Here is a 14,414-nt window from a genome sequence, read left to right as displayed (position 1 = left end):
GGTCTGTGTCACACTGATACTGTTCCATATTGTTACTGACAATGGGACAAGAATGAAAAAAATTGGATTTTAATATGACAGCTTGATATTATGAATAAAGACATTAATTCTCTACCTATTTTTTCTGAAGTGGCATGTAAAAAATGTCTCCTAAATTTTATTAGAAACAAATGCCTATTATTTCCAGGTAGTGTTGTTTTCAGGCTTTAAAATGTCCATAGGATTCAGTTCTACAGTGCCACAGCATATAAAGGTTAAGGATAATTTTTCCTCTTCTGGCTCCTTGTGGAGCTGTGACCTCCTCAGTAATGTGGCCTAACTGGTTTGCAAATTCTAACACCATTCAAAGTGAATGCCAGTGTTAGACATCTTATAACATATTTATAAAACATGCATTGTAAAGGTTGTAAAGTCATTTAATGTGAGGTGCCTAATGCAATTGCGTAGATTAGGAGAGGAGTTGCCATAGGCTCCCTTCATAGTCAGAAGAGAGAGTCACCTACACACAGCACTGAAGATCCCTTTAAGTCTGATTTGCCTTTGATCATATTGGGACACTGGCATCTGCATTGCTAGCTTAAGTTGTCTAGCACTACATGAGCTGATGCTGAGCCAGGGCACTCGAACAACGGGAAATATGTCTTCAGAGATACTACCTTATTATTCTTTAATATTAATAATTAATATTTAATAATAAACATTGTAGTAATAATAGTAGTAATTTAGTAGATCATAAACATCCTTAGAACAGAATAGGTCATCTATGAAACTGGTACAAACACAGGAGTCTTTTCTGCTTATAGGAGTATATCTTGTTTATGACTTTTTGCGAAACCCAACCAAACTGCATGATGATATCAAAAATCTTTAGTCTGTGTGCCTGAAGGCAATGCTGCAAGTTATTTTTTCAATGAATTTGTTGCATTCAATTAATATGAACAGATTAGTTATCTTCCATGGAGTGGACTTAAAACATTTGCAGATGGTTTTTTCCTTACCGTTTGTAAAAGATGCTTGTGAAAAACGTTTTTTATGCCTAATGTGGTTTTAGAATATTTGCATTTGCTGTGTATTCCATAAAATTACAGGCAAACTGTGGAAAAGCAGTACGGCATTTAAAGTTTGACATCTATTTTTGTGGATTAAGTCTTCCTATAGTTAGGTTTAAATGTTTACTACACAGTATGTCTCAAGAAAGGATGCAACACACATGCCTGCAAACAGACTGGCAAGGCATACAGTAGTGCATATGGCAGATTATATAATCTTTAAAGACTGATAGAAATTACGTTACTGCACATATTTTGATTTTTCTTCTAGGTAAGGGAACGACTGAGGGTTTCTTTAGAAAGAGTCTCTGCACTGGAAGAAGAACTAGCTGCTGCTAACCAGGAGGTAACATAAAACACTTTTTCCCCTTTTGAGGTTCAATTTCTTTAATACTCTGTCCCATGTGTTCCCTGTCACTTTTCTTAAAACTATCAGAAAAAAAAAAAAAGATAAATTACATTCTGAGTAAGCTGCTCAGTGAGGCTTGTTTAAGGTGGTTGTAAGATTAATACAACCTTCTGTTTACTGATTTATTCCCTTCTTCTATTACCTTGTGAGCAAACCAAAATCCAAGAGCTAGTGACAGATTCCCAAATTTCTCATTGGACATGAAAAAGGAGTGAATCAACGAATATGTCTGATACTATAGACAATTTAATAACCAGAATTTCCATTTTACTATAAAATTAAGTAAAACACACACTTATATAGAGAGACATTATATAAATGTTAACATTGATGGAGGAAGGATTATGGATGACCTTGAAATTTAGGTTTATCTCTTCCCTTTTAATTGCAGTGTATCATGGTGAACTGTGGTGCCATATAACTATTGTGAACTTGGACAAGAGATTTTTTTTCCTGTATGGTAGTTTGACAACTGTTCTCTTTTGTTTGAAAGGGTGAGCAGCAACACATAATTGTATTGCACACACAACTAACTATACACACATATAGAAAGGAATTTTGCATGCAGAGAGATGATTCTGAGGCCAGAAAAGATAAATAATGGAGTGTGCTGGTGGCTTTACAATCCCCATCACTCCTCAATCTCCACCTGACTTGTGCTTCTCACACTGTTAAAAATAAGTCAGACAAGCAATAGAACTGGATTAAAGTTATGTTGGATTATGTCCATTTACTGATGTCATTTTACTCAGCCTTAAGGCAGAAAATGAAGTAAAAACATGCACAATTAAATTAATTTGAAATAGGACTTTCATAGCCTTTCTTGCCCCAAATCCTTAGAAATATTGCATAGACTTCGTGTCTATGTGATACTAAAAACATTTAGAAGGACGTTTAATCAACCAGGCATAACATGACCATTAAGACAATCTGAATACTATTATTCCAGTTTCCTATGAGGAACAGTTGAAGTTGAAAAATGGAAATTCAATTAAATAATAATGAAAAAAGAGCTAGATGGGAAGCGTTGTGGAAGAGAATGAGTGGATTATTTTCAAACAGTTAATGCATTTGAACAAGAGTTCAGATAATGTTCACACAGTTAGTTATTTAAATGAGACAAAATTAATTAGACAACTGCAATATATAAGCCTGTTTTTATAGTAGATTCCACAGTGAATGCGCAGGCAATAAAGGGCTTTAAAAACAACTTATGCTGTATATGAAAATAAATAGGCCAAGTTTCCAAGGGAATTGAATATATGTTTTTCAGTAATTTCTGTGTTCCTGTCACTCTGTGTCTGTTCTCCCAAGAGAATTCATATTTTCTTTCATATCCATTTTCTCATACTGATTGTAAGAGTGTACTACATATTCAGGACTATATCTAAACATAACATGATGACAGTAAATTGGTCCCCTGATTAAACGGTTATATGATTAGGTATATAACAAGTATCAGATTCAGGGAAAAAAAAAAGTAGAAATGTGTATGTTAAGGCAGCACCTTTCCCTGAAAGCTTATAGCTGTGGCTCTGACACAGAGAAACAATGAGAAACTGCAGACACTCGTGAGTGCTTATTGGAAATATCCTTATATGAAAGAGAAAAATTGAGAGAGAGAGAACATGGCTTTCCATCATTAGATGGTAAATAAGCTCTCATTTAACAGTCTTTGTAGCATTTTACATACATACAAAAGGGAGTGAAAACATCTGGAACTCTGGCAAAGCTGATTTCAGCTCTACTTGCCAACACCATCTCACAAAGCACTTCATATTTTATAGGGAACAGTAACACACATCATTGACTTTAAACTGCAGGGGCAATTGAGACGGACAGTTGGACCCGCTGGGGGAACTAGCTTGTGTACCTAATATTTATATGTAATCATACAAGAGTAGTAGAGAAGGGCTTTGATCTGCAGTTCCAATAGTGACTATCGATATGGCATAACTCACTGTCATTGGTTCAGTTGAACTTTTCAGAAACAAGAATATCTGCCAAATAGTTCATTGCTGTTTTGATTCTGTGAAGGCAATAGTTTCTATAAAAAAGTTAATATGTAGTTTATCTCCTTTTTGCAAAAATGCTGCACAGAAATTATTTTGATATTATGTAATAAATATGCTAGCAATTTATAACATTTTTTAAAAGTCAATTCTCTCTATAAATTACCATATAAAATATACATCAAATTATCAAGGGAATCCTTATGTTTACTACAGGTTTAACAACAGTATTATAGGGGTAGAATTAACCAAATCAGTTACATTAACTATTCTTCTGAATATGAAGCCTTGCTTTTAAATTGTGTCAAGCTGGAGGATACTTACAGGGTACATCAGCTCCTTATTAAAACATGTTTACAAACAATAAACCTCATACTGTATCTTACAGAGCATGGGATTCAGTTCAGAATTAGGACTCTTGAATTTGGGTGTATACATGTGAGCCAGATGTCTGAAATTCAGCTGTAGTCTGTGGAGCTCTAGTAAATCCAGTCTGCCAGCTAACGTGGTGGTTAATCTGCCAGGGCTGCCAGATACAATGTAAAATTGACAGAAGAGCTGCGTCTGTCTGGAGCTAGAGGTGGGGAAGGAATACCTCTTGTCACTACGATGACACCAAATGCCTATGTTAGGCAACTGACTCTCACAACAAGCTTGTACATAGACACCTAATACATAGCTAAATTTAGGTGTCTTACTCCTTACAAACAGCAGAAGTTCTCTGAATCAGGCATTGGGCTTCTAGATATGGGGGAGATACAAAATGGACCTATATTGTACTTAAAGAGGAGGTTGAAAATTCTTTGAATACACGTTCTACTGGGGGAAAAAGTTATTTGACTATATATTTTATTTTGCTGCAATGGATTAGTGGCAATAGAAGGGACCTCTAAACATAGCAGCAATCTGAATTGCTGTAAGAGGGTTTTCATGCAGACTGGGACAAGATCACTGTCTACAGTAATTAAATTCCATACTCATCCTTATATTTTCTTTTTATCACCAGTTATCACACGACGTACCCAAAATTATCACACTTTTTTCTTTTATGCTTACAGTGGAAACCATTATTTGTTCACAACTGGTAGATGTTGTCCTACTCATTGTGTCTGTTGTAGCTAAGGTGAAAAGTAGATATTCTTAACAATTTTCTGAAAAATTTACCTCCCATTTTTACTTAAAATTACTATGAAACATAGCTACATTTGCTTACCTCTCAGGTGCTTTTAAAATGATGCTGGTTTTCATCTGGTTCCATGATCTCTCCAGTTTTGTGGCTGAAAATTGTAATTTGCAGCTAGCAATTAGACAAGCTGCAAGTGGTACACCCAATACCAAAGCTCAGTGGTACAATAGTGTGTGTCTATGAACATTTTGAAAGCAAATGTGATGTTTCTCAGTGAGTATATGAACATTTTCAAATTCCAACAAGGTTCTGCTAACCAGCTTCCTTTTTACACGCTAATTGGAGAAGAATTAGTCTCATTTGCAAGGGAAGTGAGATGCGAATTTTCCTTCCTGTTATTTATGATCTTCATGGAAATTCACTTTAATATCAAAGTTACTGACAAGGTAACCACTTTTGTTCCACAGCTTTTTGAGATACTCTTACTAGGGTTATGAGTGTGAGTCCTTGTTAAAAGTATGCTAATCTACAGCATGTGCAAACACACTAAGATATTTCATTAGCACCATATATCACCAGGAACTCAAGCTCTAGTGGCTTCCACAGTGCAGGGATACATAGATTATAGACAGGTGGTACCATGGCCCATAGTGATAATTTAAAATCCATTTCTGCTGCAATGTGCAGTGTTAAATGACAACTGTTGTGATTTCCATTAACAGATTTCACTGTTTCCCAGAACTCTCAACAAAGAGTTTCCCAAAAAATGACCTTTAGAGCTTTTTCCCAAGGCTTGTATGTAAAATTAAGCTTTATACATAGTCAATACTATACTGGGAAAAGAGTAATTTTTTAAATGGCTGTGCTTATGTTGCACATGAATTTTCTCCTGCCCTTCTTAAACATCTATTCAGCCCTTGCAAAATCTTCCTGTGTTAATAAGAATCATATGATAAGTGGCTTTCCAAACCCCTTTTTTGTTTCTGGTTAATATGTTGTTTTTTCCATCTCTCCTCATTAGTAGAAAATGTGGCATGGAAAATACAGCTTTAATTACATTAATTATCTCAAAGACATACTTTAGGAACCCAAAAAGCATTGGGACTGTGTGGACTATGCAATTAGAGTTTAGAGTGAAATTAGAGTGGTTTGAGTTTATATATCACTGTACTAGCATACTCTTTTCTTCAGCACTTGCTGAAAATGCCAATGCTGTTTGCAAATGCCAGACAACATTGTCTTGCTTCTGTCACCTGACACATAGATTATATTTAAAACACTCAGGCTTCCTTTTAAAACCTCATTGTTACAATTTTCACTTGCTTCTACAGAATTTTACTCAACCTTTGACGGTAAATTTAACTCCTGGAGCTATCAGAAATTGCAGGTGATTTGGACCATAGATCTCTGCTTCATATAACTGCATGCATTCTCTTATTTGGGCAGTGGGTTTCTTCCTGACAGTGTGTTGGTTTATGCATTAGGGTGCCCCAATGCTATTTTTTATAGCGTCCATGAAAGCATTCATAAATGATTTACATCACTGAAGAGAAAGGATTATTTGCGATTTATGATTCTTTATACCAGAAACACCAGAAATTGTAGCCACTTATTCACCAAAGAACTTTCAAATACAATGTTAATTGCCTAACTTTTGCTATGCAGGGGAAATCAAGAAACCAGTAAAAACATGCAGATACTTTTAACAGCTGAGGACAGTTTTGACTCTGACCATGAGGCATGCTGCAGACATGATTGTAGTGTCATTACTGTTAACAAAATATTCTGTAATATTTAATATATATGTATTTTAAAGTAAAACCTCAGCTAACTATGGTGTGTTCTTTTTACCCATGGTTGCATGTGAAAACATATTTTTATATCCAGCTGTTTCAGGTCCTATTAGCTTAAGGCACTTTTTGTTACAGGAGTTAGTTGGTGGCCTTAGCCTTTGTATGTAACAGAGTGCAAAGTGATTTTTGGAGTAGAAATGTTGTTAAAGGAATAGTTTGCTGAGAAAAATAGCATGTGCAACTCTTGAACATATAATATTCACAGAATTTCATCTATCCAAAATTCAGAAATTATAGATATAAAATCTCTTGATGAAACTGGATGAAATTCAGTGACTTTTTTTCTGAAGAAGGCCAGACTAGATGGCTTATACCTATTTCTGGTGACTTTAAGTATAATTTTTTGCAAAAAATCTGAAACAGCCTTCATCTATAGTACCTCATTGTACAACATTTTCTCAAAATGGTGTAACGGAAAGTTATTGTTTTGTAAACTCTCTCCTACATATTAAATTCTTGTTTGGTTTTTTTTTTCAAGCTATAACTTTACACAGGTCTAACTCTGGAGAGACCTTCTTTGTGGTCTGATCTTTAATTCTAAATGTTTATGTAATTGTGCCAAATTGTATCTTTTCTGCAAAGATGCACATAATTAAGAATATCTTGATTTGAAATGTAATCTATATGTGCTATATGTAATTGCTTTTCATTCTGCCTTTAACCTTAGCCATCTAGTTAAATGTTAACGCCGCAGAAAGTTATTGTTGCCCTTAAGTTTTAAATGCAAAGCAATGATTTTTTTGGTGGATGTTTCTCATACTCCATGTTCCACAGCATTAATTTCTCTCTCTATGCATCTGAATTGGGATGTGTGGCATGGCAGCTGAAGAGGTCGAAAATTACTACAGTGCCACTACATCCTTCATTGCCTTATTTTTTTACAAAGTCAAAAAGAAATAAGCAAAAGAAATAATCAGTTAAGTTGCTATAGCTATTTCATTTTATGTCCTCAACTAATTCTAATCTAAGTTCTCAGAGGGAAAAAACCACTAAAATTCTTTATGGATATTGAGGGCAGCAGAGCTTATCTTTGCATTGCCATCAAAAACATTTTTCACTAAATTCAGGGCAAAATAGGTCTAAAATTCAATGCGTTTTTCAGATAGTCACTTAAGAACGTTAATTTCTATTGATATATTTGAGATGAACATCATTATTTCACTTGCAAAAGTGGTTTCTCAGTATAATTTCCATAAATATCTATCACAGAGAAAAATTTTTCAATTTTGAGTACAAAAAGAACATATTTTCTGCAGTGACAGCAGATAATGATTTTGCACATATTTTAGTATTGCTACACAAAAATCTTGATAAAAAATGCTTGTAGATTTAATTTCCCCTTTTATAACTTTCCTTAGTCACTTAGGCCTATTTATTTGTTAGCCGCATTTTACTGTTGGCAACCCAGTAATATATGTTAAACAGGCTCAGCAACTTTGATCTTCATTGAAATGATTTTACAGAGCAGAATTGTGTAGCTGCCCAAATGTCTTAGGGTATTTTCAAAAGAGATCCTGAAATGCTGTGTTCTTTTACCCCTCCATTTAGCATGTAGCCACCTGTAACAAATCCTAAAATACTGATAGCTTTGACTTTTCATCCAGTTTGAACGTCTCCTATGTATTCTTTAGAAGAAACCAATTTGTAAGAAGGACTGTGATTAACAGAAAGAATGCGTAGTCTGTGTTCATGTATTTGTGGAGAGCTTCTTGAGGAAAAATGTAGCTGAAGGGAGAGGCTTTTTATTCCTTCACTTATATCTGGTGTGTTTAACAGTTCTTCTAATAAAATCTTTGATCTCAAGTGCTTGGTAACTTGTATATATTACTCTGTTTTCAATATCATGTCACAAAGACAATTGTTACTTTCTATTTTTATTTTCCACATATTCTAAAATCCCAAATATGGATGGATTAAGGTGCTTCAGGATGTTACTGCTGTTAAGGAAGGAGTCAGATTACTCCACTGAAATGATAGATTCAGGCTACTAAGCATGTCCATTGCAATCCACTGCATGTCCAAGGTGGAGCCACCCTCACTGGAGGTGTTCAAGGAACATGTGACGTGGCATTGTGGGACATGGTTTAATGGGCATGGTGGTGTTGGTTGATGGTAGGACTTGATGATCTTACAGGTCTTTTCCAACTGTAGTGATTCTATGATTCTGTAATTTTGATGTTTTTCTTAGAACCTTTCATTGTGGCTAATACTTCTTCATTTTAATTACTTGTAAAATTTTTAATGGGATTTATAATATAAAGATTTGTGACTAGAGTAAGTTCCAGCATCACAGATTTATCATTGAAGAGTAGTGTTCAGTTTTACTCTGATTATTCACAAAACAGCCTGAGATCTATTGCACCTCAATTTTCTGCTATGGCACACCCCTATATATCAATAAGCATACACACATTACTCTTAAACTTCTATAAACTGTCAATTGCTCTTTCTGAAGAAAAGAAAAATCTAAGTTTTGTAAGATAATGCTTAAAGGAACATGGCAAAAGTTAAAAAACCTATGTAAAACTGTGATTTGCTAATTGCTCGTTCTTTACTGTTCCCCCAAACATGCTGTGCAGCTATGGAGTGATTGTTTAAAAACACATTAAAAGAGAAGACAGCTAGATGTTTCAAATATATTTTGCAAATCTCTTCAAATCTACTTCATTTTTTTGTCCGACAGAAACATTTGACTTAATGAAACCTTGGTCCCCCATGATTAGAAACATGAGTGGTTTAATACTTTGGTTTTATCACTGAATAAATGATGACTAGAGATTAAAATTTCCCAGTTTCCTCTAAACCTTGTAGCACAAACTCTCCATAAAATTTGCATCTTCACCAAAATGAGCATAATCCTAATCCAGTGTATTCTTTTTCCTTTTTGTGTGTGTTTTAAAAAAAAATTCTAGGATGCTCACTCTGAAAACAAGTTAGGTGCTGCTAATCTATCTTAAAAATGTAATCTTCCTTTTGTTCTGTAGTCTGGATACTGTGCACTTTCTGGTAAACATAGGCATGTCCTAAATTCATTACTGTATAACAATTTAATGCAAACATTTCCTGCAAGAATTTGTGGAGATCCTCTTCCTACCTTGTTGCTCTTCATCTGCTAGATCTGCTGAGTTTCTCCTTATTCACTTTTTCTGAAAGCAGAGAGAGGCTTAGCTTTGCTTTTACAATTTCACACTGACCTAAAAGTTTTCAGTGATGTCACCCATTTCCATCCTTACCATGGAATTCTCCCACACTCCATTTTCCCCTGTAGGCCTTGCACTGTTTTCTTACCTGCTGCTTCACATCAGAAAAGTTTCGAATAACACTTCTTTATATCACTCCTTAAACACCTTTCCTGTCATCTTCATTACTGATTATTGTTAAGCAAGCGATGGCAAATTTTAGTCTTTCACATCTTTTGTTTTTTCCAACTCTTTGGTCCAAATAATTAAAAAAAAAATAGCTAGGAAATAACTAGAAAATCTGTGACAAATATTCATTCTATTGTTTTGTTTAAATGTTATATTCTCATTTTTATAATACCTGTGCCCTAAGCTTTCAGACTTCTGCCTTTGGGGTGAAACTGTATTTCTATTTGCATAAAAAAATGAAAAAATGTGGCCTAATCTTAATTACAACTTAGAGTGCTGCAGAAATATAAGTATTTATTTGTGTATTTAGTAGTAATATATTCCGTCTTCACATTTATATTGGAGTGCTTTTATTGCACATTTTTACTATGATTGTTATTGCATTACTACACACCCAACAGAGCTCCAGTAAAGGACCAGGACTCCATTTTGTTGTAAAAAAACAATATTAAAACCTGGTTCCTGCTCCAGAGCATTTATAATATAAATTTACCTTGTAGTATCTGTTGCTCATACAGCTGTGGAACAGAGGCCATTACTGTAAAGCCAAGGTAGCACAGTGACCTGTGCAATACATGTGGTGGACATCACTTACCATTTTTACTATCATAGGAGCTCTGCAAATATCACTTACAAGACTCAGGCTAATCTGGTCCTTTTTGAATATTCTTGCTCCTAAAAGCATCAAGGTTATTTTAACTGGGGTGACTGGTTTACTGTTCCTACAGCAGAAAAAGTAGGATGCAATCCAATAGAATTCATGGGTGCAATGATTGACTTTGTAAGTATTGATAGATGAACTTGGCTAAATTGCATAACCTGATTTTTGACAGCTGATGACTGTAATGACATCTACTCAGGTGCACAGACTGCCACACAAGTGTTGTCCTGGTACACTGCATAAATCCTGGTACACTGCATGAATCCTAGCGTACTCACCGCATCACAACTCCATGCTTGGGAGTTAAATACTGAGTGCATGCCCTCACCCCAGCTCCATGCCTGTTTTTTTAATGGAAGAGAGGCTGGGGCTGCAGGCATGCAGCCTCCATGAGGTCCTGAGTGTAAATAACTGTAGGGCACAGTATTCAGGGCTCACTACATAACACAACTGTTCTGCAATTAATCTGCATGTATGGAAAGTTTCTGTTTTCTGGATCTCATGAGGTTGAGTTACTGGAGTTATTTTGGGGGTCTGTACAATGTTTTATATTCATCAATAAATAGGGATCATGGAGCATGCCTGACATTTCTGCACAACAACAAACATATATCAATATATGACAGATCCGTGAAGCTGAGGAATGTGTCTCAGAAAGTGATAAATGGATCTTCTGATATCTTCTCTACTTTATTCCAGGGAATTACAGAATAGCAAAGCTCTAAGTTTCTAGTACAGGTTTTGTGGATTTCTTATTTACCACGTATTCCTCACCCAAAGCAGAAAAAAGAGCAAAAGAGCAGATAGGATGACAGCCAAAGAAATACAAGCTCAGAGGAGAACACAGGGATCGCAGGAGCCAGATGTGTGGCTAAGCATATTTCACAATAGTTTGCCTACACACCTGAAAACTCCAGGAGATAATGAAACTGGAAGGTTATTTGTATATGATTAGCTTAGGGATTGTTCATAGTCAGCATGACATTAGACACTGGGATAATCAGATTAGATGTAACGTCATATATTTGGCAGCCTGTTTAGGGAGCTTACTAATCAATCCAATACAACTCTCACTGGCCCTGGTTTCATAAGGTTATGTTAGCAAATGCCTTAATTTAAACACACCGACTTGCTAAAGTAAAGAATATAGCATGTAGTTGAAGTCATGCTTAGCTGATTTGCATTGTAGAGCTCACTATTACTTGTGCAAAGGGTATCAGTGAAAATTTTAATGACTAATGTTTAATTTGCTTACACCATGCTTTTCATGAGACATCAGAAAAAATACATCACTTCTCTTTGATCTGGTATTTTGGGGTTCATAAACTTTGAAATGTGTGCCATTTTATCCCGCATTGGAGGTATAAATTCAGGTTTGATTGTAACTGATTAAGTAAGTAGTTGATTATCTTTTTGTCTGTATCAGCTTCAGGGTAATTTGACATTTGTCAAATGAGTTTTCATGTGGATCAAGATAATTTCACTGCAAGAATCAGCCTTGTTGATTCTTTATCATTAACAATCTTCTTGTGCATCCATCTTGATGAAAATGCAAGACATATATCCATTAACCTTTGTTTTTAATCTGCTAGAACAAGACATTGTTTTATCATTTGTTTAATATGCTTCTTTGGAATGGTTATGCAATTTTGTGTGTATATGTTAAATATTACATGATTTGCTAGGAACATCTATGTTCACTAACTCTCAAATCAGATTTTAAATAGTATAACAAGATCACAGTATTATGTTTTATGCCTTTACTCTCCATAGTAATTTTTTTAATGTATGAATAGGTCTTATATGCTGCATTTGAATAAAGGATTTAAATTAATGACATGAGCCAATAAATAAAATCAACTTTAAGCTTCAAAAGATTCATATTTATTAATCAATATTCCCATTAACATATGAACCAAAAAATGTATCATTTGTATTTTCATATTTGATCACCTCAACCCAACAGTGCACGTGCAGCTCTAAGAGTATTCTGCAAATTCATAAGGTAACTAGCAAGACAGTAAAAACTGATGTCTGTGAGCAGAGTCAGCAATAACATGAATCAAGAGTAATTTGCCACTCAAAGGTCTGTATTGACCCTACATTATCAAGAGGCAGAGCAAGGTCCACATGCATCACAAATCAATTCCACATTTGTTATTGATAGACTATGAAGAAAATTATTGCCATTTTGCTACTGCTCTGCTAATGCTGATAAAACAGCTTAGTGATAAAATATTTGTGAGAAAAATAGGAGCAGAGGCTGTGCTGGGGATATGCAAAGGATAGATATATCTTGGTAAATGCTTACCTAAGTAGTCATACCAAGAGATTTTTACAGTCAGGTTTTTTATTTTAGTGCAAACAAGTTCCCATCATATGTCTGTAATAGATATAAATATAGGAATAATGTTACTTGGGATCCAAAAATGTAAAAAAATATTTTGGGTTTGATGATGCAAAATTAGATACTCATAATTCTTTGGGATCTTGATTGGAAAATATCAGCACTAAGAAATATTAAATAATCTTCATTAATATTAATAGGGACTTTCAATGTATAGGAGGAATTGTTCCAAGAGGAGTTGCAGAGGGCTTGTTTTACTTGGTTCAGTAAATCATGTAGAATCCATGGTTACAAAAAAACAAGAAAAAAAAGAAACTATTTGTATAATTCCTTTGCATTAGAAAATGGCTATCATGTTAGATTCTTTTCTGCAGTAATCCTAGAACAAAAACATTCTTTTAGAAGTTCCACTTATGAAGAATGTTCTTTATCATTAAAAAATGTATAAAAAGTGTATCAGTTAGGACCATATCCTTGATTTTCACTGGAGAAATGTGTGGAAAAAAGTTACTCCCAGTAAGAATGTCATTGAAAAGTATTAAAATCTTGACTAAAATTAAATGGGTACATTTAGTTTAATATTTAAAATATAGACTTTAATTCACTCTACTGTGCTTTGATTTCAGCGGACAGGGAGTTAGATTTAAGTTGGGATTTCTTCAGTTTGTGCATGCAAATCAGGGCTTTGATATTTTTTTATTGTAGTTCTGGGCTAAGGTTCATTTCCCTTTTGGATTTTTACTCATATCCTATGTATCTGTTGTATTTTCATGTTCTGCACAATCAGCAGCACAGATGGTGATTTTAATACAGATACACTGTATAGGAAAATCTAATAAAACTACACATGCAGAATAGTGGGGTTTTCATAACAGATGTGTCCAGTCAAAATAAAACTAAACAATCTCAAAGTCTCTAGGTGACAATATGCAGACAAAGAATACAAAATTTCATTTGGGAAAGATTGTTTTTACTCAGAGGGAAATATATTAATGTAATCAGAAGAGGAACATGGATTTGCAGTGCAAATAGCTAAATACTTCATTTTAACTTGAGTAGGATTTTTCAAACCGAATTGCATACCTTAGCACGGGTACTCATCAATTAAATGCTTATGTACTGAGAGCAACTACATAAAGCCCTAGAGGCACATTATTTTCTTTATATTTAATGTCCTGCATACTAAAAATATGTTTGTATGTCTAAACATATATATACATATATAATTATATACACAGGTTGTATATATATTAAAAAAAATCTGTGTAAATATTATCATATATATGTCATATATATATACACACTATGTATATATATTTCAATAACTCATATATTATTGAAAACAATTAAGATCACGTTTCTGCCAAATCCATCCTCAGCTCTGACCAGCTGGCAATCAGTCCCTGTACCACCAACAAACTCTAGGGCTTTCATATCCTGGTTTGGGTACATTATTAGTGTCTTTGTGAGAGTAATAATGAAAGAATAAGAATTTTGCTACTATTTTGTTGAGCTTGGTTAGAAAAAAAAAGCAAGAGAAATTAGTCAGCAGGTGTCAAATACACACTGTAATGCAGCCAGGTAAATTA

At 34.4% G+C, this 14,414-nt stretch overlaps 1 protein-coding gene across 3 annotated transcripts in view; it reads left to right on the top strand.

Moving 5' to 3' along the window:
- PPFIA2 (PTPRF interacting protein alpha 2) overlaps positions 1–14,414 on the top strand; it is a 334,737-nt gene that overhangs the window by 224,570 nt on the left and 95,753 nt on the right. Inside the window, exons 5-7 of one of the 3 annotated variants that reach the window (XM_059816812.1) lie at positions 1,321–1,395; positions 10,855–10,881; positions 11,314–11,343. The exons of 1 other annotated variant lie outside the window; for it this stretch is intronic. In XM_059816812.1, the coding sequence (XP_059672795.1) occupies positions 1,321–1,395; positions 10,855–10,881; positions 11,314–11,343 (132 nt within the window). The remainder of the gene's footprint in view (positions 1–1,320; positions 1,396–10,854; positions 10,882–11,313; positions 11,344–14,414) is intronic. One more of the 3 variants, XM_059816813.1, reaches the window with a different exon arrangement.

The sequence above is a fragment of the Gavia stellata genome, chromosome 4 (genome assembly GCF_030936135.1).
Source record: "Gavia stellata isolate bGavSte3 chromosome 4, bGavSte3.hap2, whole genome shotgun sequence".
In the NCBI taxonomy this organism is placed as follows: Eukaryota; Metazoa; Chordata; class Aves; order Gaviiformes; family Gaviidae; genus Gavia; species Gavia stellata.
This window is presented reverse-complemented; position numbering and strand designations above follow the sequence as displayed.